General features: G+C 41.0%; 3 protein-coding genes across 3 annotated transcripts; all 3 read right to left on the bottom strand.

Annotated features, from left to right (window-relative positions):
• Nucleotides 1-4,344: 4,344 nt before the first annotated feature.
• On the bottom strand, nucleotides 4,345-9,055 carry LOC121977936 (cyclase-like protein 3). Its single transcript, XM_042530336.1, has 6 exons — nucleotides 8,514-9,055; nucleotides 7,608-7,652; nucleotides 6,742-6,814; nucleotides 5,848-5,945; nucleotides 5,092-5,162; nucleotides 4,345-4,690 (listed from the first exon to the last, which is right to left on the bottom strand). Exons 1-6 carry the CDS (start codon nucleotides 8,917-8,919, stop codon nucleotides 4,565-4,567), a joined length of 819 nt encoding a protein of 272 aa, XP_042386270.1. The 5' UTR covers nucleotides 8,920-9,055; the 3' UTR covers nucleotides 4,345-4,564.
• Nucleotides 9,056-16,983: 7,928 nt separating this feature from the next.
• LOC121976543 (cyclase-like protein 4) lies at nucleotides 16,984-18,608 on the bottom strand. Its single transcript, XM_042528736.1, has 6 exons — nucleotides 18,167-18,608; nucleotides 17,977-18,021; nucleotides 17,789-17,861; nucleotides 17,532-17,629; nucleotides 17,380-17,450; nucleotides 16,984-17,293 (listed from the first exon to the last, which is right to left on the bottom strand). Exons 1-6 carry the CDS (start codon nucleotides 18,591-18,593, stop codon nucleotides 17,168-17,170), a joined length of 840 nt encoding a protein of 279 aa, XP_042384670.1. The 5' UTR covers nucleotides 18,594-18,608; the 3' UTR covers nucleotides 16,984-17,167.
• A 2,273-nt stretch (nucleotides 18,609-20,881) lies between these two features.
• Nucleotides 20,882-22,487, bottom strand: LOC121976542 (cyclin-D3-2-like). The gene is made up of 3 exons (XM_042528735.1): nucleotides 21,570-22,487; nucleotides 21,373-21,482; nucleotides 20,882-21,265 (listed from the first exon to the last, which is right to left on the bottom strand). The coding sequence occupies exons 1-3, from the start codon at nucleotides 22,315-22,317 to the stop codon at nucleotides 21,017-21,019; spliced, it is 1,107 nt and encodes a 368-aa protein (XP_042384669.1). The 5' UTR covers nucleotides 22,318-22,487; the 3' UTR covers nucleotides 20,882-21,016.
• Between the last annotated feature and the right edge of the window lie 2,148 nt (nucleotides 22,488-24,635).

Below are 24,635 nucleotides of genomic sequence, written 5' to 3'. Positions count from 1 at the left end.
CTCTTTGCTTTACTTCTTTCCACCGGAGATCTTACTTGAGCGTCGGAGGGCCATAGCCGGGGAACCCTCCCCCGTCTCGGCGTTGTGCTTGTAGGTCCACGTCAGCGGGAGATCTACGTCTTCAGAGTCTTCAACCAGTCAATAGGAGCGCCACATCCCTAACGTCCATTGACTCAGCTTTCGGACATGATCAAATTTGGCACCGTCTGTGGGAACGCACCTGAATCCAAGCCCAGGAGATGGAAGAAGCTGGACGTCAGCACGCTGTGACGCTCTCTCAAGAGGAGCTCGACGTGCTCATACAAGCGCGAGCGACCAAGATGATAGAGCAGCAATAGAAGACGCTAGCCAATCGGCTGGCGCAACAAACAACCTCAGCATCTGAAGGCCAAGCGGGGCACGAAGACCGGCCGAAACAACTCTCCATATGGGGCCAAAAAAGGGTTCGACCGACACTTAAGTAGAGACGCCGCCCGCCCCGATTCCATTCCATCAGGCCTTGTTCCAGACGCCATCTGAAGTCGCACAAGCAAATTGAGACCGGTCTTCATCAGACGAAGCTCCCGCTCGGGACGCCAGAAAGGGCAAAGCGTCCCTAGTTGACTCATCCTCCGAGCGGATCAACCGCCAATTCTCCGAGGTAATTCTACAGGATCCTCTGCCAAGGCACTATACGCCCTTGGCGATCGGTGAATACAATGGGTCGACTGATCCGGACGACCATCTCGGTAAGTTCGATAACGCCACAACTCTTCATCAATACACAGATGGAGTTAAGTGCCAAGTCTTCCTCACTACGTTATCCAGCTTGGCACAACGATGGTTTCGAAGATTGTCGGACGGGTCGATTCAAAGCTTCAAGGACTTCCGAATGACCTTCCTCCACCACTTCGCGAGCAGCAGGTGTTATCAGAAGACTAGTGTCAGTCTGTTCTCTATGAAGCAAGGGCCGAGAGAGACTCTATGGGCCTACATTCAATGCTTTAACCAGGCGGCGATGGACAACCCCACGGTCTCGTTTGAAACTATGATGCATGCCTTCACCCAAGGGCTCATCGACGAGGACTTCTTCCGCTCGCTCATCAGGAAGCCGCCCTGCGATTACGACCATATGCTGAAGAAGGCCAGCAAGTATATCAACGTGGAGGAAGCTCAGGCAGCCCGAAGGAAAGAAACACCATCAAAACCATCAGGAAGCTCAGTCGCCGATCAGCCACCAGACTCCGAGAGGGCCCCGAGCCGATGTGGCACGACCGCATCAGGAAGCAAGGCCACACGCCGTCCAACACGTGGTTGTCGAACAACCCAGGCCCAAGGAAAAGGTATGGACTCATATGTTCTATACTTTCCATCAATCGGCAACCCACAACACCCGCGACTGTCGCAGAGTCCCTGCAATCGCTCAGCCGACTCCCAGGAGTTATCGTCGCCGATCGCCTTCCCTCGAACTACGATATAGGCGGCCGAGTGCCGGACGGCGAGAGGAGACCAGACGGTCACTTGAGCGGCAACATCATCATCAAGCAAAGAGTGACGACAGCGCCCAAGCCTCACATAAGCAAGTTAGACACTCCGCCCGGGAGGAGGAGAATTGAAGCAACGCTGCTCGGGGTGAAATCAACATCATAGCTGGTGGACCAACCAGCGAAGACTCCAACCAAGCCCGAAAGTCATATGCTCGGCGATTGGAGATCCATGCTATAGGATGCAGCTAAGAGAGGGCGAGCGGGCCCGAAATCAACTTTGACCCCAGGGATCTCGATGGGATTGAAGTGTCGCACAACGACGCCCTCATCATCCGTGCAGTAATTGCCAACTACACTATTCATCGCATATTTATTGACACAAAGAGCTCAGTCAACATCATATTTAAGAAGGCCTTCGACTAGCTCCAGATCGACCGGGCCGAGTTATTACCGATGACGACCCCTCTGTATGGGTTCACTGGCAATGAGGTCCAGCCAATTGGTCAGATAAAGTTGGCCATCTCACTCGGAGAGGAGCCGCTCCGGAGGACCAGGACTACCACCTTCACTGTCGTGGGCGCCCCATCAGCCTATAATGTCATTCTAGGCCAGCCGACCCTCAACGAATTCCGGGCGGTAGTCTCTACCTATTGCCAGAAGATCAAATTCCCCATGGAGGATTGGGTCAGGGAAGTCAAAGGAGATCAACTGGCTGCTCGGCATTGCTACGTCGAGATGGTGAAGGCGGAGGCTAAGTCCGTTCGAAAAGTTCCTCGATTCGAGGTAAACGTCATAACCGAGAAACCTCCTACTTTAGTTTATGAGGAGAAAGAAGAGGTGCAGATACACCCCCGCCGGTCGGAGGCAACGACCTTCGTAGCATCCGACTTGCAAGCTGAGCAGAAGACCAAACTGATTAGATGCCTTCAGCAAAATCATAATATCTTCGCCTAGTTCACACATGAACTACCCGACATTTTCCTGAGCGAAGCGCAGCATGAGCTTCACGTCCGACCGGACGCTAGGCTGATGAAGCAAAGGAAAAGGGACTTCAACGCCGAGCAGAATTAGATCATCCAAGATGAGATAGAGAAGCTACTGAAAGCTGGCCACATCCGAGAGGTCCAGTTCCTGAGCAAGAGCAAGAGCAAGAACAAGAGGGCGAGGGCGAGAAGAGAAAGAGAAAAAGAGTTGTAACGCTCGCCGCTCGTTTGGGGTTCTGGCATTGCGCCTCCAGTTTTTTCTGCTTCCACCCAGAAAAGCGTGTACACTTGCTGCTTGGCCGTTACCAATGCCATGGCCGTTACCCGTCTCACGTGTTGTTGCCCCCGTCAGATTGTCGTGTCGTACCCCCGCCTGGATCGGACCCGGTCGAGCCGTGCCCACGGCCGTGCCCAGGCCGGGTACAACACTGGTTCGTTCTTCGTACCATCGCTCAGTCTCACCTCACCTTCAGCTAACTCAGAGCTCGTGACTAAATTAATTTATTTTTAATTTAAATTATTGTGTTTGGCCCTGTTGATGAAGCATGGAATCTAAGTTAGTTACATAGCAGCATGGCCTGCTTTAGGCATGAGCTATTAAGCGCTAGGCTAGGGCCTTAATTTTTATTGGGCTCATTATTTTTAATGCATTAAATATATTTTCATATATTATTTTAAAGATAATGGGAAAAAATAGGGCCCACATAAAAAATTATGCAAACTCATTCTCTAAAAATCACTAAATATTGAGGTCATTATTTTTAATATATTAAATATATTTATATATATATATTTTTTAAGAGAATGAAAAAGAATTGGGCCCACGTGATTAAATATTTACATGATTTCAATCTATCAAAGCTTCAAATTTTACAAAGATCTCATTAGAGTTCCAATGGATAAAGTCATAAAAGTACTCTTTTTTAACAAATTAAATTTATTTTTAATTATGGATGTTATTTTATAAAATCTAATCTATTCTCTTTTAATATCTCTCAATCATAGCCTACTCTGATTACATTTCTCATTCGTTGATGATGTTTTCTCCTTTGATCAATAAGAACATGAATTCAAAATTTTTTTATCTTATCCATACAATGGAAAATAAAAATGCTTGTTTTTTTATGTTCTCTCTCTTCCCCTTTTCCAACTCCCTCTCTATGTGCTTCTCTTACTCATTGAGTTTGGAGAAGAGAAACCGCACCTAACATTAACACGCTAATGCGTTCAGTGCTATGATACTTGTTGCTTAATTAAATTTAAATATTCATGCATTCATCTATATTGTGCTTATCAAAATGGAAGATTTTATTATTTTTTAGCAATAATGAGTTAGATATCTCTACCATTTCGCTTCCTTGATAGGTATTAAGTTTAACTTTTATTTAAATATATTTACAGTAATAAATTATTTGATTTTCTATTTATTTCCATTCTATCATTTATTTTGGTAAAGGTAATGTAAAATATGATTTATTTTTTCTTTTACTTTGTACATAAGAAGGCTTCAATTTAGTTATTGATAAATAATAATAGCTGATTTGGTCTCATTGTGATCTTTATTTTTTTAGGATTGTATTCAGTTTTATCATTTTGTACATTAATTTTTATTTATTTATTTTTTTGAGCTTTGTCGATTATGATGAGTTGAGCATGATTTTTTTATAAACTTATTATCTACTTGAAGTGTATTATTATATCTAATAATAATACTCTATTTAATATAGTAAAACTTATATTTCTGAATTAGGTTATCAAAACTTAAATATAAAAATTTAATTTAATTAATAATTTTACATCTAAAAGTAAAAAAATTGAATTGTATAAAAAAATATTTATTAAAATTAATATTTAATTTGTTAAAAAAATTTAAACGACCATTTTCGATCCAAATCTGAATGAAAAATGATGAGATTTTTATTTAAAATAATATCACATGCTTAAAAAAAATTTATGCCTAGAGTCTCAAATAGGCTTGAGCCGGCCCTGCATAGCAGTATATGATTGTTGACAAAACAAAGGGCATGATCGAATTACACAGCACATCGCCTATAAGGTTTTATTATAGCCACATGCCTCGGCAACACACTACGAGCACTTGGTCCTCTAGCTAGTTTACTTGATGAGAATGCATCGGAGAGGTGATCCCTCGGCGCCTCGGAGACGAAGAGGTAAGCAATGCAAATTGTATATGCCGGCTTCGACATCATCTAGTTTCAAGCCTTCCACGAGAATGATCTCCTGAGCAAAATAAATCAAACAAGTAAATGAGAAGATGAAGAGCAAGTTAGATGTCATTTGCACTTCCTTAATTTAGACATGTTTGCGCATATCTCTTGTAGGAACATACAAGGCTCAGGTGAACACAACTCCTCCATCATCAAGGCTCAGGTAGATGAGGGACTAAATAGTCTCGACAATCCTCTCATATCGTAATCGCATATGGTCTATAACAGCCACATGTTCATTTGACAAGGCCTAGAGTAATTGCACAAAAATACTTGCTCTGGTACCATGATAGGGTTCCGAAGGGAGACAATTCAATCGAAAATATCTAATCTAGAGAGCAGACATGTCTAAGCATCTTTAGCTTATTTACTTGAGAACAACTAAATAGAGTCGAGATACAAAGATTCGCTTACCCGATTTTCTAAGAAAACCAGATGGGAAGGGACCATATCATCCCAAGCAGCAACTGACAGATAATCCAGACCTAGAACAGGTGCCAACAAGTTTCCAGTCAGTAATACAATCTCAGAAATGGAAATTACTATATTATTCAAACTTAAAGGCAGTTAGGATAACCAGCAGGATGAAATATTGTTTTACCCGCACTAGTGAGAAGTTTACATATTGTAGCAGTATACCAAAGTATAGCATTGCAATTGCCATGCTACTCTAAAACAATCGTTATGCTAATCATAACTTTTTTTTCTCTGGTTTTTTAAATAATTAGAATTCTTACGAGCTAAAATGTTAGTTCAATTATGCAGGCTACTTAACTTGGTGATACTGTAACCAAAGAGTTTTATGATGCTTCAGCCAAACAGCCAAAATAAGATGAGCTTCAAGTAAATGCTATTTCTTTGATAAAAGTTTAAGGTAAAGTAACAAAAAGTTACATTTTACAAATGAAAAAACTAAACATCTATTTCTATAATTTCATTGGCCTTGGATTGCATTTCTGAAAACTCATGAAGCACCGAATAATATGAGAGAATTTTTTCAACAACATTCAAGACTATTGTAGAGAGGGACTCCACCTATAGAACGTTAACCCTACCAAAAATCTCATTCAAAAGAGAGACAAGAGAGGGGCAGACACCCAACAGTTGAACGGGCTCAAGACCGTTTACAACTTTTTTTTTATAGCACGAGGAAAATGATTTGCAACTAACCAACAAGTTTGACGTCAGTGTTGTCGACAAGCCACTGGGCGCCATCTTTCATAAATCCAACATAGCTAGAATCAAACTCCTTTTTCCACATAAGCCGCCTGCAAAATTAGTATCACTTGTAAAATCAGCCGACAAGTATGTCCTCAAATGTGATTTTGTGGTTTCAACTATCAAATAACTAACTCATATATATATAAACAAGGGGCAGTTCGGTGCACGAAGCTCCTGCCATGCGGGCTCCCGGGGAAAGATCCATTGTACGCGATCTTACCCTGCTTTTTGCAAGAGACTGTTTCCAGGATTCGAACTCGTGACCTTTTGATCACATGGCAACAACTTTACCGTTGCGCCAAGGCTCCCCTTCTAACTCATATATGCAATAAAATTTATTGTCAAAATTATAATTCTTCTAGTGGTGTATTATGTATTAAACACATTTTCTGCCCTGATATATTATTAATATGAGATGCGACTAATATAGAACCATCTTTAATATTCTAGAGGGCAGAGCATCAAGCTACAAAACTAGAATATGTATACTGGGGTCGTCCAATAAAGAACACTAATGACAAAATGTAAACAGAGATAAGTGGGTTGTCAGCCTAGATGATACTATCAATAATGACAATATGGCATCTACATATCTGCCTTTAACTTCCAAACCCACTCCATCCATATAATCTACATTAATAATTAAAATACATTGAAAAATAAATCATTTAATTAAAATATCTTTCATTTAAGTTCTTAGTTCTAATCAGTCTGAGTTATTAGCTAATAGCTTGGCATTTGCTTGTTTAATAACATTGTCTTATAGATAACTGTAAATTTCCCTGATAAATATGAAAAAGCAATAAACAAAAATAATTAACTTTTAAATGACGTAAAAAATACCGGTCAGTGTTTAGTGTCCTGAAAAGCACACGACGAACTCCTTTTGGAATATGAAGAGATTTCATTACTTCGGCTGCATCAAGCAAAAAATGTTTGTGATATCTACTATATATGGTACTTATAATGAACCTATAAAACACATCAAGTCTCTTGCTTTCAGCTAATTTATTTCTGAAATTCAAGTAGATGATCCAACCTCCTTTTTTCAGTCTTTAAACAATACGCTTTTTTAGCAGAGCATTAAAGTATCAAACCAATAACTGCAATAAACTATAAATGGGGCATCCTGACTTTAGCCATTATCAGAATTGTCTGGATTTAATGCAGGATACGAGTCCATATAAACTGAATGAATGCATAACATATCCACAAAATGGATGGCAACAATACATTTTAAGGTGTATATGGAATTATAGATATTCAATAGATTGGGTTTTGGTTTTCAAGTTTTTTATAAGCTAAAGTTTCTGTGATGCAAACTCAGATGTAATCAACAGTCATCCTTGCTTTCACTCAGATTGCAAGCATGTTCTAGAAATTAATTGAAGCATCCAACATCATTGACATACTCTTGATGAGAAAGATAGTTTGGCGATCTGATGCAGTTACAGATATTTCAGCAAAGAAAAATATCATGGGGGTGGCATTGTTGAGATTAAATTATCAAACTTGACCATGTAACAGAGTGGAAAACATAATTTACCAATTGAATATACAACAAAAGCACAATTTTCTACCCATTTATAATCAGAGTGATTCAATTAACCAGGTTGATGGTGAAACTACAATAGTAAATGCCCTGAGTGGCTGAAAATGCAGAAAGAAGAAAAGTGTGGAAGACAATTCTAAGAAGTTTAGAAGAACACCTGTTATGTTCTCATCTCTTGGAACATCCACTAGCAATGCTGGACCTGTTAAAATTCATAGGAACTATTAATTAAATTCAATGATGTCACAACAAGGCATAATTGTAATTACACTTCTTTATTTTGGTAAGGAGTAAAAAACAAAGAACAATTAGTTAACCATCAATAACAATAATCAAGCTTGAATGCATACAATGAGATCCAATTCCAACAATCAGAAAAGATAATACAAGCAAATACTAGCCCTGCATATACAAAACAAACATGTCGCTAAATCACCAAATTATTCTTCAACTACGACCTCAAATTTTTTTCTCATCGAGATTTGTAGGGATTCCTTATCCCATCTTCATCTATCTCATACAAACATAAATAGATCTTAGATCTAAAGTGGTATCTGACAGAATAGAAGGGTTAATGCCAATCATGAATTTGCCTGAGAGAAAGGTCAAATCAAGCAGATTTTACTACAATTTGATGCCGGAAAAAGAGAAATATTAACAATGGTAATCAAGTATGTTTGCACAAAGCATAATTGGTTGGTATTATTGGCACATGCTGAAACTCTAATTCCTTTTCTCAATCCCAAAAGTAGTATCTTTCTTTATCCTTTATTGATTAACAAATTCTAAAAGATATGTTAGAAATTTGATCCTGGTTTTTGCTCCAATAATAAAAACTTAAGATGTATACAAGGGAAAATTTGTAGAAAGTGTACCGAAATGGGAAAAAGACAACAGACTTAAATCCTGAGGGATATAAATATACAAAATCAAATTGAAACAAGCTAGAAGCGACTGCGATGGGATCATTGTCAATTGACTCCACACAAACAAACAGAACAAAGCGGCAATAAGCCTACTGAAAACGATGAATATCCACATGAAAAGTTATCGAGCACCTCACCGTTGAGGACATGAAGATCGAGCGTGTCAACATCGAAACCAGCCTCGAAGTAGTGCTGGAACACGTGACCGGGAGCGTCAACGTGGGTTCCTGAATGGGCTGGAAGCTTCATCACCGAGGTGTTGGCTTTGGATCCATTCTTCATGGACGCGGTGAGCCAGAGGAAGCTGCCGAGGCCCTCGTCCGAATCCCACGACGGCATGTCCTCTCGATAGAAGTGAGTTATGTCCAAAATCCTCCCCGAATCGTACTCCTCCATCCGATTCACCACCATATCCACCACCGCGCCGCACTGCTCCGCCTCCGGGTAGCCCGGGTGGGCTGAGGTGGCGGCCGCAGAGGAGACGACGCCCAAGAGGAAGTGGAGAAGAAGTACATGAACCGGCTTCGCGGCAGTTGTAATCATGGCGTCCGAGGCGAAATCAGTAACCGATCGTGTCGACGAAACGAAGAAGAGCAAGGTGTCACAATTTATAGCTGAGTAAGTTGAGTGGGAAAAGAAAAGAAGAGAAAAGAAAGGAAGGAGAGAGAACGGAAGAGAAAGAAATGATGTGTTGTTTTATTTGGAAGCGGAGGAAATAAAAGAATGGAAATTATTATTATTATTTTTTTTTTTAAGTTGTAAGGAAATGAAAGAAAAATACTAAATAATATACTCATTTAATTTTTATAACTTTGGAAGAGAAGGCAAAGAGAAAGAAATGATATTTTATTTGGGAGGAAGGAAAGAAAATAAAGAAATTTTTTTTTTTTTTTTTGGAAGTTGTAAGGAAATGAAAGAAAAATACTTAATAATATATTCATTTAATTTTTATAACTTTGGAAGAGAAGGCAAAGAGAAAGAAATGATATTTTATTTGGGAGGAAGGAAAGAAAATAAAGAAAATTATTTTTTGTTTTGGAAGTTGTAAGGAAATGAAAGAAAAATACTTAATAATATATTCATTTAATTTTTATAACTTTGGAAGGGAAAGCAAAAAATGATATGTTATTTTATTTGGGAGCAAGGAAGGAAAGAAATAAAAGAAAAATACTTAATAATATATTCATTTCACTTTTATAATCTTTGGAAGAGAAAGCAAAGAGAAAGAAATGATATATTATTTTATTTGGGAGCAAGGAAAGAAAATAAAGAAAGAAATGAAAGAAAAATACTTAATAATATATTCATTTCACTTTTATAATCTTTGGAAGAGAAAGCAAAGAGAAAGAAATGATATGTTATTTTATTTGGGAGCGAATGAAAGAAAATAAAGGAAATTATTTTTTTTTGTTTGGAAGTTGTAAGGAAATAATGAAAGAAAAATACTTAATAATATATTCATTTGATTTTTATAATCTTTGGTAGGGGTGTAAATGAAGGTGCAGCGGAGGCCGACAAGAGGGGGGTAAATTACTGTAAATAAAAATAAACTATACCCTCCTCGGATTTCAACTCAGAAAAGCAATAGTAAAATTAAAACAAGCAAGGAAATATAAATTAAGTAGTAGACATGATTTAACCTGGTTACAACCAAGGAGGTTGTTAATCTAGGGCAGTAGAAAAATCTCCTTTGCTGAAGGCGGAGAAGCTTTTTACACTTTGAAAGCTTAGAACTATTGCTAGGAAAGAGTACACAGTTGATTGCTTGAGTTGTTGTGAATTCCTAGCTCCAGGGGCCTTTAAATAGCATCTGGAAATCTGATCTCGTAGCTCCAAGGCACCTCCAACGAGGGTCCAAGGCGCCTCTAACCGAGTGATCGGATAGAACTCTATCCGAAGGCAAACGGTCGGATTGACTGGGTTGAAGGCGCCTTGAACAAGCCTTGAAGGCGCCTTCAAGTTGAAGGTGCCTTCAAGACTGTTGAAGGCGCCTTGAGCTGGATTTTCCAGCATAGCTCTTTTTCCAGCTCCTTTGCATGGGCTTCCGATGCTCCGTTCTTTTGGGTGATTTCGGTCAATCGGAATAGGGCTCACCCGAACCCAATTCCCGGCCTTCTCCTCGAGCAGGCTTCCGTCCGGCTTCTCGTCCCTCGAACTCCACGCACGTTCTTCTCGTTCGACCGGAGTACTCTTCCGCAGCTCTCTCGTCCTTCGGGCGCACTGAGCCCGTCAGGTCCCTTCCCGTGCCGTCCTTCTCGCTAGCTGCGTCTTCCGCTCGACTTCCTGTGCTCCTAAGCTCCTGCACACTCAGACACAGGGATTAAACACAGCAGGACCTAACCAACTTGATTGATCACATCAAAACTACCACGGGGTCCAACAATCTCCCCATTTTTGATGTGCATCAACCCAAGTTCAAGTTAGGGTATATATAGACAAAAATAGTAATTTTAAAGGAAATTACTAAACTAACATATTTAAGCATAAATTTGCAATAAATAAAATTACAACACACTTTAGTAAAAAAATTTTAATTCCTAACTCCCCCTAAACTTGTACCTTTCTCTCCCCCTTTGATCACAGCAAAAATGGGGTACCAATAAGAGAATATTAAGTAAATTATTAAGGTAGCAAAAAAAATTTCTAAGTTAAATTGAATTTTCAGAAAAAATTTCTAAGATAATTAAAAACATTCTAAGTAAACTAAATTTTTGAATGTTCCAAAAAAAAAAAAAAATCTAAGTGAAATGAAGGTTTTCCTAACTAAAAAAATTTTAAGTTAGAATTTTCAAGAAAAATTTCTAAGTAAAAATGTTTGATAAACTTTTAAAGCATTATTTAATTCTTGTTTTTAATGTTTTTTCAGAAAGTTAATTAAACATTTTCTTTAAATATTTTAGCTTACAGGTCGTGGCGAGGCACTAGGCCTTCTTGGTTATTGGAGCAACAACCACTTCCTTAGACAAAGCTTCCATAAAGAATTTTAATGTTTAATTTTCTCACTGTAAGTTTTTTAACTAAAATAGAAATTTAAACTAGCAGAGATTTTGTAACCCAATAGAGGTTCCTTCCTACAGGGTTATTCAAAAATTTAGGGGGTACATAGTTTCTTAGTACTTTTCTAAGTTGACCATGATGATTTCTAATGTACCAATTGTAAGACCGTTAGATTCGATAGAGGAGGGGGGGGGTGAATATCGATTCGAAAATCTCGAGTTAAGACGCAGCGGAAAAGTAAAGAAGTAAAGAGATGAACACTGTTGATTTTTACTTCGTTCGGAGCCTGTGACGACTCCTACTCGAAGGCCCGTACTCCTTGAGTACTTTCGTTGGACAATTCACTAGCAATTCGGATAATTACAATTTACGTACAAATATTGCTAATGAAAAGAAAGAAAACAAAGCTAACCGACAAACAATGAATTAAAAAGAGAACCGGAGTGAGTCGTCGGAGCTTTGTGAACGTCGTTGGAGCGCAGAGCAGCAGAGTGATTGGACTCAGAGTTCTCAGAAGACTGATATCTTGAAGCTCCTGCCTGGGGCTTCTTTTATATGCTGCTCCGGGCGCCTGGATCCCTTCCGGGCGCCTGGAATGTGACGTAACACTCCCAACCAGCATGCTCCAAGTGTCAACGTCGTCCTGGGGATAAAACTTGCCTCTGGGCGCCCGGACCCCTCTTCTCCAGAAAGTCCTTCTCCTGCAAGAAAAGGTTAGTCCGAGGCAAATGTACCCTGCAGCAAAGATTATTAGCACAGTTTTATAGATAAGCAAAGTATGACTTAGATTCCGTCTTTCCGAGACCGGAATCTAGTCACGATCTCGACTTAGATATCCGAAATGGATCTAAGCCGGATCGACGCCTAATGTTCCCTTCCCGGGAACGCGTCCTCGCAGTCACTCCCCTCCAGTGACTTACCTCACTTACCTGCCAGACGTCCGGTCAGCCCGTCGACCCGTCTGGACTTCTTGCCAAGCGTCCGGTCAGCCCGTCGACCCGCCTGGGCTTCTCGCCAGCTATCCGGTCAGCCCGTCGACCTAGCTGGACTTCTCGCCAAGCGTCCGGTCAGCCCGTCGACCCGCTTGGACTTCTCGCCAGCTATCCGGTCAGCCCGTCGACCTAGCTGGACTTCGTGCCAGACATCCGGTCAGCCCGTCGACTTGTCTGGACTTCTCCTGCACACTTGATCAAAGTGTTAGATAACAACAGACTAACTTAACCTGATTTGTCATTCATCAAAACCTGGGTTAAATCGTTAGTGCTAACCGCACCAACACCAATTTAATTTACCATAAATTCTGATATTTGAATTTGGAAACTTCTTTAAACATGCATCATTTTTCAATTTTTCAATATCATTTTTTAATTTTGTATTTTCTAATTTCTAATTTTCATTTTCCTTTTCAAATTTATCTAACTCTTTAGAAAGTGCTTTTATAAATTTAAAGGACTAAGTCGGGGTTAGATTGCGTACCTTACTTACCTGACTCGGTGATGCTCCCCCTTCACTGCAGCTTTCCTCTTCTGACGTTCCTCCCCGTTCATCGATACTCATCTCTGAGCTAGACGTTTCTTCTAGCTGATGGTTGGCCATCAGTGCTAGTCCCGAGAATTCTTCGACTTCCGATTTGAAGGATAACGAATCATCCCACGTGGCCTTTAGGTTGTGTTTGGTTCGAGCTGGCTTCTTGCTCCTATCCTTATCCTTCTGTTTGCACTTCAGTTTTGGGCAGTCCTCCTTGATGTGCCATTCTTCGTTGCAGTTGTAGCAACGGACAGTCCTTCTCTTTTGACGATGTTTACTTCACTGCGATCTAAATTTGTTAGATTTAAAAAATTTATTAAAACGGCTTACCATCAATGCAGCTTCGTTTTCGTCGATTGTCGCTTCGGAGTCAGGATCGTCCTTTTCGGCTCGTAGGGCAATGTTGAGGTTCGACTTCTCTACTAGATTTTCTGCAAGTCAAGATTCGTGCAGTTCGAAGGTTGAAAACAATTGTTCCAATGTACTTGCCTCGAGATCCTTAGAGATGTAGTAAGTGTTGGGGATCGGTGATCGGCTTGAAGGGGGGTTGGATAGACGGCACCCCTAAATTTTTGCTTCCTACACTTGTTAGCTTGCGCAGCGGAAATACAAAACAAACAAGCTAAACTAAAGACAAGAATAAGAAAGGATGCAAACCGCTAACAAGCTCGTTTACGTGGTTCGGAGATAACTTGCTCCAACTCCACGATTGTCCGTAAGGTGGACGATTCCTCAATCCGTCGGTGGATTAATCCCCGGAAACTCCGGCTAGCACAATCCTCCTTGTCGGTGGAGAAACCTCGCCACAACTCGATCAAGAGCACTTGGATTGCTAGGGCACTAGTTGACTACTAATTAGAGGTTACCCACCACTAATTTCGTCAACCTCAACCAAGCTCCCAAGGCTTGGTTATATAGGCCACGGGTTGGAAAACCCCGCCTACCAGTCGACTGCCATCTGTGGAAATTCGACCGTTACATCCCAACGGCTCGATTTTACACTAACCGAGCGAACAGAGACATTCTGTTCGCTGCCAGTCGACTGCCCCAGTCGTCTGCACCAGTCGACTGCTAAAACATGCAGTAGACTGCTACAGTACTGCTACAGTAAAACCCTAAAACTAGGATTTTACTCCGAGTACAATCTCTCATGCACTCGTACCTTCACCCTTATGACTCATTTGACGCTTCAGTTACAGCTTTGACATCTTGCCTTCAAGTCTACTTCCTTTGGCTCTCGTCCCTCGGATGCATTCAAGCTCGCGGCTCGTCCCCAATGCCATCCTTCGCGTATGCCTCGAAGTCGCTTCCCTTGGCCCTTGTCCTCGCTGCCTTGTCCACAGTACCTCGAATTCTCCATCCTTCACCGGACCCCGAAGTCATCAACTTGAGTCACATGTGTATCCTGCAAACCTGCACAATTCAAATACACATATCAAATATAAGGGTGAACCTAACTTAAACTCTTTGCCCAAATACCAAAACACATGGTCCCGCGGACCATCGGGATTGCTCCAACAGTAAGCATCTACTAAGGAGGCACACTCGGGAGTTCTCGGGAAGGCGTTGAACGTGTATCGAATTGAGTCCCGGTTGGTTACTTCTTCTCCAAGGTTCGTTAGTTGCGTTATCAGCTCCTTGATTCTCGCTTGGAGTTGCGCTACCTTCTCGCCGTTGTTCATCCAGAGGTTTGTTAGTTGTGTCCGGAGGATGTCGCGTCGTGCCAGTTTTGCTTCGGAGGTACCTTCGTGAAGCTCCAGGAATTTCTCCCAGAGATTTTTCGCGGAGTCGTAGCTTCCGATCCGATTTACCTCCTGAGGTGGCAGTACACTGAGTAGATGGAACTCAGCTTTTCCGTTGGCGACGAAATCAGCTTGCTCCTTCTTGCTCCATGCGTTTTCTTCTTTATCTTTTGGTGCTGTAAAACCATATTTCATTGTAATAAGAATATCAAAATCCATTTTAAAAAATACCTCCATTTTGCGCTTCCATGTGGCGAAGTCTCCGTCGAACTTCGGGGGATGGATGTTCACTCCGGCCATCGTCTTGATCGTAGTGCTTCAGTTGGCGGTTAGTCCTTCTGAGGCGATCAGGCTCTGATACCAATTGAAGGTGCAGCGGAGGCCGACAAGAGGGGGGTGAATTGCTGTAAACAAAAATAAACTATACCCTCCTCGAATTTCAACTCAGAAAAACAATAGTAAAATTAAAACAAGCAAGGAAATATAAATTAAGTAGTAGACATGATTTAACCTGTTTACAACCAAGGAGGTTGTTAATGCAGGGCAGTAGAAAAAGCTCAGTAGAAAAATCTCCTTTGCTGAAGGCGGAGAAGCCTTTTACACTTTGGAAGCTTAGAACTATTGCTAGGAAAGAGTACACAGTTGATTGCTTGAGTTGTTCTGAATTCCTAGCTCCAGGGGCCTTTAAATAGCCTCTGGAAATCTGATCTCGTAGCTCCAAGGCGCCTCCAACGAGGGTCCAAGGCGCCTCTAAGCGAGTGATCGGATAGAACTCTATCCGAAGGCAAACGGTCGGATTGACTGGGTTGAAGGCGCCTTGAACAGGCCTTGAAGGCGCCTTCAAGTTGAAGGCGCCTTCAAGACTATTGAAGGCGCCATGAGCTAGATTTTCCAGCACAACTCTTTTTCCAGCTCCTTTGCGTGGGCTTCCGATGCTCCGTTCTTTTAGGTGATTCCGGCCAACCGGAATAGGGCTCACCCGAACCCAATTCTCAGCCTTCTCCTCGAGCAGGCTTCCGTCCGGCTTCTCGTCTCTCGAACGTCGTGCACGTTCTTCTCGTTCCACTGGAGTACTCTTCCGCAGCTCTCTCGTCCTTCGGACGCACCGAGTCCGTCGGCTCCCTTCCCGTGCCATCCTTCTCGCTAGTTGCGTCTTTCGCTCAACTTCCTGTGCTCCTAATCTCCTGCACACTCAGACACAGGGATCAAACACAGCAGGACCTAACCAACTTGGTATATCACATCAAAACTACCACGGGTTCCAACAGTAAATGAGTCAAACCGCTCGTGAGCTATTCGAAGCTCGATTTGATAAAAGCTCGTTTGAGCTCGTTTAATTAGGCTCGTTAAGATAACCAAATCAAGCTCAATCTTCATAACGTTCGGCTCGTTAGCTCGTGAACATGTTCGTTAAGCTCACGAACCAATTTTTAAATAAAAAAATAATAATTTTGATATTGAATTTATAAATTTTACACTCTACTTATGAAAAATATAGACAAATATATTAAATTTATTTATTAGAATAAAATTATAAATTTTAACAAAATATTATAAATTTTTTAAAATATATAATTTAATTTTTAATGAATATTTAAATTTATAATTTATATTTATTAAACTCGTTTAGGCTCGATAAAAGCTCGAATAAGCTTGTAAGCTATGAATTTATTCGTTAAATAAAACTCGAGCTCGACTTAATTATAAACGAGTCAAACTCAAATATCCAAGAATTCAACTCGGCTTAGCTCGATTAAATCCCTAATCTTTGGAAGAGAAAGCAAAAAGAAATAAATGATGTGTTATTTTATTTGGGAGCTTAGGAAAGAAAAGAAAGGAATTTTTTTTTTGTTTGGAAGTTGTAAAGAAATGAAAGGAAAATACTTAATAATGTATTCATTCGATTTTTATAAAGAGAAAGCAACTTTATCAAAGATATATTATTTTGTATTAACTTTTGAAGGATATATTTGGTATAAAAATTAATGATTTTCCTTCCAACCAAACTTTCCCTTCATTTCTTCTCATTTTTTGATGAAAAATCTTTTAATTATGAAAGAAAAATTTCCCCTTCCTTCACTTTCTTTTCCTTTACATAAAAAAAACTCTTAAACATTATTTTTTTTCACTTTTCCATTCAAATCTTTTCCCTTCTCTCCCATTTAAAACTCCCAAACAAAGCCTTAGTAATTGGGCTCGACTATGCCTCCTCAGCCCATTATCTTCCGCTTTTTCATGTTCATACCGGGCTGAGCCCATGCGCAAAATTAATTGTTTAAATTTCTTTAAAAATGATTAAATTTCTAAAACTACGTAGGAAATTAAAAAATAAAAATAAATATATCCAAATTTAGAATAAAATATTATTTATAAAACATAATTATACAATCACAATAACAATACTGTCTGTCTTCACATTTTATTTCACTCATAACACATATCTAATACGAGGTGATGAAGATACCAATGGCACATCAGTCGGAATTGCTGCAGTGATCTGGATCACGTGTGATGTGGATGATTATTTACTTGATAAGAATACACCTAATGGGCGATCCCTCGGCTCCTCGTAACCGAAGAGGCAAGCAGTGCAAGTCATATATGCCGGCTTCGACATGATCCAATTTCAAGGCTTCCACAAGAATGATCTCCTGAACAATGTTGAATCAAATTAAGCACTCTCAAGAGAACTTATCTATTTGTTCAAAAGCAATGTGATACGACGATTTTCACTTACTCGACTTTCCAAGAAAACGAGATGCGAAGGGATCAAATCGTCCCAAGCCGCAACCGACAAATAATCGATACCTAAGAAATATACGAATAGCGATATGATCATGACATTATCATGCTAGTATCATCGAATTGAGATCAGATCGAACAACTCACCGACAAGTTTAACCTCCGTGTTGTCGACGAGCCATTGGGCTCCATCTTTCATGAACCCAACATAGCTCGTGTCGAACTCTGTTTTCCACATAAGCTGCCTGAAAAATACAATGCAAGAACATATTCACACTAACGTGACTTGGGACTAATCACCGAACTATCTATCTACTACAGTTCTTCAGTGAATGTTACAGATCGAAGTCCTCACAACCTCTGATACTGAACTTGTTGTCTAACTTCAATTGAGATGTTTGTACCTGTCAGTGTTTAGAGTTCTGAAAAGCACACGACGAGCTCCTTTGGGAATGTGCAGAGACTTCATTACTTCAGCTGTCGGCATCAAGTGATGAAGAAGCGTGATTTATGCACGTCTCTTTTTTTAATCATTTTTTTCTCAGATCTTCAATTCGAATAATTAATTTACAAGAGTTGTTTGTTTGTTTACCTGTTATGTTCTTATCTCTTGGAACGTCCAATAGCAATGCCGGGCCTGTTTGAAAAGTCACCAAAACGACTGTGTGTTATTTCATTGGGTCTCGAGTGATGGGCCCAGCCCGGAACCAATTACGGCGCGGGCAGGCACTGTTTGGGCTATCGGTAAATGGTTATCCTGTGGGAGAGGGCGCGAAAGGTACCGTTGAGGACGTCGAGATCGAGGGTGTCGACGTCGAAGCCGGCCTCGTAATAGCGCCGGAACACGTGGCCGGGGGTGTCGACGTGGGTGCCGGAGTGCGCCGGGAGCCGCAGCTCCGAGAAGTAGGCGACGTCGCCGTCATCCATCGACCGGGTGAGCCGGAGGAACCGGCCGAGCCCCTCCTGCAGCTCCCACCCGGGCATCTCCTCCCGGTACGCGTGGCTGATGTCTACGATCCGCCCCCCGCCGTACTCCTCCCGCCGCACGACCGCCAGCTCGCCGAGGCCGCACTCCTCCTCCTGCGGGTAGCCCGGGTGGGCGGTGGTAGCGCCGCCGGGGGATGGCAAGACAACGAGGTAAATTAGGAAGAGGAAGAAGAGAGAAACAGCAGCGGCAGCCATGGCGGTTGGTGGGGGGTGAAGGCCCATCGCCTGCAAGACTTTTTATAGCGATGAGGTTTGACAATTCGCACAAACTACTCACTCTGTTTCCTTATGCACCAACCGTGTTAATGGTAAAAAAGTGAGTATTTATTTACCTTCTCGATGTACACTAGCGACGCCGGCAGATCGACGACGCCGCCTTGCAATTTTATTATTTATGTAATTTTGTCGGTCATAATTTTTTTTTGGATCTCTTCTTCTACAGTTCTATCGGGTACGTGGATTTCTCACATGGAATAGTAGAAGGCAGCATCTAGTGGAGAGGAGCAGAGCAGTCGTGTCCGTCCTTCCACTCAACAATAATTGCGGGGGAAGGGCAGCTTTCGATGTTTGTACAAGACAAAAAAGATATCTGGTGGCCTCCAGAGGGAGAGATCGAGAAGTGAAGGTGGGCGAGTTAGTGGAACCAGAACAAAGCTGAAAATATCAGACCCCCAGTTTTCCTCTCACTTTTGAGCTGCTGTATTTTGTTTATTTAGACGGTTTCTTTCCCTATCACCCAAAATAAACACAGCGTAGTCGAAGGAAAAAGGAAACATTTCTAATATGGCATTTTACTAAATCGCGTGAACAAATTTGAGCATTGTCCGAATTTCGTACGTAACTTTCATGTTATCCAAATTACATACACAGTGTTTTCGAAATACCCGTTCCACTTCCGAAGCACCCAAATCAAATGGATCTAGAAAAATCTGAAACATTACAAATAAAAATTAATATACTTTTAAAAATTTTCTTAATGTATTTATACTTTGATAGCATCAATTGAAAATGATATAAATTAAACCGAGAACACATCTGAATTCTTATTCTATCCATTCAAAAATTTATTATTTTTATTTCATGTTATCAAATTAAAATGTAAGGGTATAGATATATTGGTTAAAATTGAAGGGTATATATATATACAAAGAAGGTTTTAGAAGTATATTAATTTTTATAAGTAATTTAAAGTTCTCAAAATTTATTAGTCTGTTTTAAATAAAACAAACTAATTATGAAAAGGTGATTACACTCTTATAGTTCATTTCAAATTATATGAAGGACGATAAATCATATGATCAATTTATTGTCAATCTTTAAATTGACTAGGGATAAAATAGATTTTTTAAAATGAAACTGATTAATTGACGCATATCATTTAAAAATTTGATTTTTTTTTTTTTTTTTTTTTTTTTTTGAATCCGGAGCTTCTAAGAACTCATAGTGAAGTTGATTAATGAGTATTATTATTTTAGACCTTGTAATATTTTCATAAATTTCATCAAATTATTATATATTTAAAAATTTATTATTTTCAATTTACTCGAATTTGTATATAAAGATATAAATACATTAAAAAAAATAAAAAAATTTGTTTTGAAATAATTGAAAGTTCGCTGATGGATAAATTTATAGCGAAAGAAAAACAAATAATCAATCAGATCAATCTAGATTATAAAATATTTTCATCGATTGTCAGGATAAATAAAAAAATATTTACGACAGATGACTTAGAAGTCTAGTTATCTCATAATTATGTAGTCTATTTAAAGAAAAAAATAATTAAAAATTAAATAGGCAAATATTTGAATGATAATTTGATATTCTTCAGCTCCACCGTAATCTGGTCTAAATTTATAACGAAAGAGTATTTTATAGAAGTTGTGTACATGATTTTATATAATACCAAAACTTATCTACCGGCTTAGTAACGACCCGGATTTTGAGTTCAAACCGTCGACGGTCCTTGCATTGGATTGTGTCGCAAATGAACAGCAGATCAAAAAGAAAAGGAAGAAAATAAAGAACGCAGCATTCGAGGGGACTCTCCTTTTCTCCCCCTCTCTTTCTCTTATGCAATTCAATTATGAACGGAAGTGTGTATGATCCATTTATAATCCAACAAAAGAAGCTTTTTTACTTTAAACACCAGCAACTCCACTGGAATCGACGCCGCAAAAGGAGGAGATTTATGCCTCGGAACAAGTAATGACAACCATATCATTCACCTCTGCATCAGAGATTTTTTTTTGGTTTATTAAACTAAGAGATTGGTTCAGAAGTCCACACAGGGCATCTTAATGTCAAAGCGCCATTAAAGTGAAGAGATCAAAGCATGCATGCATGCACACTTACTGATCGCCGACAGGCAAACTAAAGTTCTTATTCTTCTTCTTCTTTATTGTTTTACCTCCGTCCGCAGACAAGTCGTCGATCGGAGACATTGTTGCAGTTGTTGAAACTTCTCTCTGTTTTCTCTCTGATAAACGTTTCAGAGGTAAAGAGCAATGAGAAAGAGAAGCGATGATGCATTGAACATAATTTTGAGAAGACAGGAATTTTTTTTAGTTGAACAACGACAGGGTCACAGGAAGCTGGCTCTGCTTTTGGATCTTGTTCGAGAGATTCAGCAATCGAATCGCCGGTCAAAACTGCTCCTTTGAGTGCTTTCTATGCTTGAGAGGAGCAGCAGCAGCTGCCGCCTCCGGTGACAACGAATCAGGGGGAGGCCATAACGGCCATGATCCGCACGAGCTCTCGCTGCTGAAGCAGGAACCGACCACTCCACGGGGACTCGCCGGCGATGAGAGAGAAGAATGCTTGAGCTTGTGGCCAGTCGCATTGGTGGCGCTCATGGATTCCGCCATTAGATGGTAGCATCGTTCCAGGTTTTCCTGTGGAGTGGAGTGGAGTGTAACGTGGTGGCAGCCATTAGCAGAGAGGAGTACAATAATGGAGCAATGAGGGAGGAGCGAGGAGGAAGCTGACAAAAAGATTCAACCTTGGAGAGTTTGAGGAGAGAAATGAGGCGGTAGGCCTCTTGAGACTCCATCTCGTGGAGCAGAGCAGCCGCCGCCCACACCGATGCCGGATGTCGAACCCATTCCCAGTCTTCAATCAATAGAGACAAGGATTCATTAAATTGGTGTGAAAAGATTCAAGTTTTAACGGAAGGGAAGCATTTTGAGGATACCCCACCGGCGATTACACAGAGAAGTGCCTCCTCTGATCTCCTCGCCAACTCCCGCATACGGGGAGCAATGCCACCACCAGAACAGAGACGGGGGAGAAGGTGGTGGATGAAAGAGAGAGGGGTAACGGGATTCATCTTCCACCCGAGAGAAGAGAGCACCAGGAGCTCCATTCGTCGTACGGTCTTTGGTTCGAACAAGAACCCGCCTTCCTCCGCCGAAGAAGCCGCCGCCGGCAGCGGAGGCGGAACCTGGAGGTCGAGCAGCAGAGGCACGCTGGTCTCCTCCACCTTCATCGCCAGGGACAAGCACGCCACGGCGGCGAGCCGCCCCATCCAGGGCTTGTCGCCCTGGATCCGCATCAGCGGGCCGCGGCGGCCGCCGGCGCAGGGGAGGAAGCACCGGTCGAAGTAGTTCACCGCGAGCACCGCCGTGACGGTGGAGAAACCGTGCCGAGCAGAAGAGAGGACCACCCACTCCACTTCCACCTCCCTCGCCGTCCGGAGGTGTAAATTGCCGCGGTCTCCGTCGGCGACCAGCAGGGGCAGAGCCTCCGACTCCTTATCGGCAAGAAAAGACAACACCTCCTTCCAATCTTCCCCGACGGCAGCCTCCACAACCGATACAACATGGTGCTCGGTCTCATAGTCTTCTCTGGACGAAACCGCCGGCGCCATTTCCTCCGGTCCTCCTTCTTCCATCTCCAAGCTCTCTTCTTGGCAATACAGATGATCACAAACAGGTAAAAATGCCATCTTTGTTCTCCAAAGACCTGAAAGATAAAACGATACACTTTCCTCACATTAAACTGTTGGACCCGGGAAGAAGAAGACGAGAAGGAGAGATTTGGGCGTTCATCTTCGCCATGGTTCCTCTTCTGCTTCTTCTTCCACAGTTCAGTGGTAGAAGGGCGCTGATGACATAAAAAGACCTCATGGGGTTTCGCCACGCCATCAATACCTTTTTATTTTATTTATTTTAAATTATTTTTTAATGACTACTTTTTCAGCATGCTTATTTCCCTTTTTTATATTTTATTTTCTTATTTTTAATTATATATATATATATATATATAAACAAACAGATCAAAACTGCGAGCTACAAAATGTGACGGAATCACTAGCCATTGTTTGTCAGAATAGATAGAAGCAACAAACAAACAAACAAAATTCTCAATCAAAATTAATTTAAGAAAATCAAATTTTATAATGTCATATTCTTTCTTGTATGAAGTTTAACAAACCATAAAAATATAATAGTATTACTTTTTTTTTAGTTTTCAAATTTATAAAAAATATTCCTTCACTCTTTCTTGTCTTTGTTGGTAAAAGTGGATTCCTCATCTTTAAAAAAGGAAAAGAAAATCTATTGCTTTTTCCATTTTCTTTTCTCATAATTTTTTTAACATATCTAAAATTTTCCATCTCCTCGAGCAAAGAAGATCTTGAAAAACTTTAATATCATCCATCCAACCCAATCGAACAGAATAGAAAGAAATTCAAGTTTGACTCCTTATACGATGCGTGATGAACAACCCCAAAGGTAACGTGACATTGACGGTTAAAATGATATGAATGTTAAAGTTAAAATGAGGTGACGATTAATGTTAAGAATGGATCAATTTTAATGGTTAACATGATCGCATATCTCAATCGATTGGGTTAGTTGATTGGACTATTGGTCCAATTTAATCTCGAGTTCCTCAGAATTGATGAAACTTCGGGTTATATCAATGTTATGCAGAGATGAGCCAAGGATCCTCGCCAAGTGCTCTAGCTAATCAGAAGGTCCGATCAGGCACACTAGACACATCGCACGATTGAACCGGACTCCATATTCAAATATAGTGGTCGAGTGCAAGCCAAATCCCCAACATAAGGTCCGATGGCACATCTTGTCTGAGCGGATGCCAAATCTCCAATATAAACTAGGTCGGACTTAGCGTACTTACGGGATCCAGCTTTCCACTTCCCCAACGCAAGTTCTCAATATACATCTTGTCAGCCCAAGCGCTGGTCAGGATCTAGGGGGTTCAGATTCCCACTTCGCTAATACAAGATTCTCAGCATAAATCTGGTCGGCCCAAGTGTCGATAGGATTCCCTCTAGGAGACAGCATTGTTAGAGAATCGCAATCAACTGTAAGAGAATCAAAGGAATATTTCCTATGTCAGTTGTACAATGGAAATAGTAGAAACTTCTATCCTTCCAGACGTAGAAATTGCGGGTCTGTCTTAGGAAAAGTGTCAGAGCATCATAATGGTTGGGTCCTTTTTTAAAAAGACATTGATATTTGTGCATAAAAGAATCATAATACTATAAAAGGGGATTTCCACTTATAGGCGCAGGTACATTAGGTCTTGCTATCACAGTTTATCACTTGTTATTACGTTTCTGCATCTTCTCTACCCATTATCTGATTTGAGCATCGGTGTGCCTACACCGAGGGCCCCCTCCCTGGCTCAGAGAGTAACGCTCTCTTCTCCCAGTTCATAACTTTGCCACGTAGGGTCTTCCACGCCACCAGGATTTTAGTTTTCTCATAGTCAATAGTAAAGTCACCTAGCCAGCATGTCATCTCTCACACTTTCAGACAAGACCAAATTTGATGTCATTTGTGGGAAATGCTCTCGCGCCCAAGTTCCAGACTCTCGTGTCGCTCAGGCGAGTTATAAGTGAGCTTGCCTTCGTGCCCAAGTTTCAAACTCCCCATGTCGCTTGGCCAAGTTATAAGCGAGCATGCTCTTGTGCCCAAGTTCCAGACGCTCGTGTCGCTCGGCCAAGTTATAAGCAAGCATGTTCTCGCACTCAAGTTCTAAACTCTTGTGCCGCTCGGCCGAATTATAAGCGAGCTTGACCTCGTCCTCAACTTCCAGACTCTCGTGCCACTAGGACAAGTTATAAGCAAGAATGCTTTCGTTCCCAAGTTCCAGACTCTCATGCCAACCAGCCGAGTTATAAGTGAGCTTGCTTTGTGCTCAAGTTCCCGACTCTCGTATCGCTCGACTGAGTTATAAGTAAGTATGCTCTTGCACCCAAGTTCTAAACTCTCATGCTACTCTGCTGAGTTATAA

Source organism: Zingiber officinale, chromosome 4B (assembly GCF_018446385.1).
Source record: "Zingiber officinale cultivar Zhangliang chromosome 4B, Zo_v1.1, whole genome shotgun sequence".
Taxonomy (NCBI): Eukaryota; Viridiplantae; Streptophyta; class Magnoliopsida; order Zingiberales; family Zingiberaceae; genus Zingiber; species Zingiber officinale.
This window is presented reverse-complemented; position numbering and strand designations above follow the sequence as displayed.

What these genes read in the sequence shown, in the direction of transcription:
- LOC121976542 (XM_042528735.1), bottom strand. Translation starts at nt 22,317, where the DNA reads ATGGCATTTTTACCTGTTTGTGATCATCTGTATTGCCAAGAAGAGAGC. An exon ending in ACTTCTCTGTGTAATCGCCG is followed by an intron (nt 21,483 to 21,569) that starts GTGGGGTATCCT and finishes TATTGATTGAAG; the next exon opens with ACTGGGAATGGGTTCGACAT. An exon ending in CTCTCCTCAAACTCTCCAAG is followed by an intron (nt 21,266 to 21,372) that starts GTTGAATCTTTT and finishes TCCACTCCACAG; the next exon opens with GAAAACCTGGAACGATGCTA.
- LOC121976543 (XM_042528736.1), bottom strand. Translation starts at nt 18,593, where the DNA reads ATGGGCCTTCACCCCCCACCAACCGCCATGGCTGCCGCTGCTGTTTCT. An exon ending in CACGGAGGTTAAACTTGTCG is followed by an intron (nt 17,451 to 17,531) that starts GTGAGTTGTTCG and finishes TATATTTCTTAG; the next exon opens with GTATCGATTATTTGTCGGTT. An exon ending in TCGTTTTCTTGGAAAGTCGA is followed by an intron (nt 17,294 to 17,379) that starts GTAAGTGAAAAT and finishes AACATTGTTCAG; the next exon opens with GAGATCATTCTTGTGGAAGC.
- LOC121977936 (XM_042530336.1), bottom strand. Translation starts at nt 8,919, where the DNA reads ATGATTACAACTGCCGCGAAGCCGGTTCATGTACTTCTTCTCCACTTC. An exon ending in CGATCTTCATGTCCTCAACG is followed by an intron (nt 7,653 to 8,513) that starts GTGAGGTGCTCG and finishes GAATTTTAACAG; the next exon opens with GTCCAGCATTGCTAGTGGAT. An exon ending in AAGAGATGAGAACATAACAG is followed by an intron (nt 6,815 to 7,607) that starts GTGTTCTTCTAA and finishes TGCTTGATGCAG; the next exon opens with CCGAAGTAATGAAATCTCTT.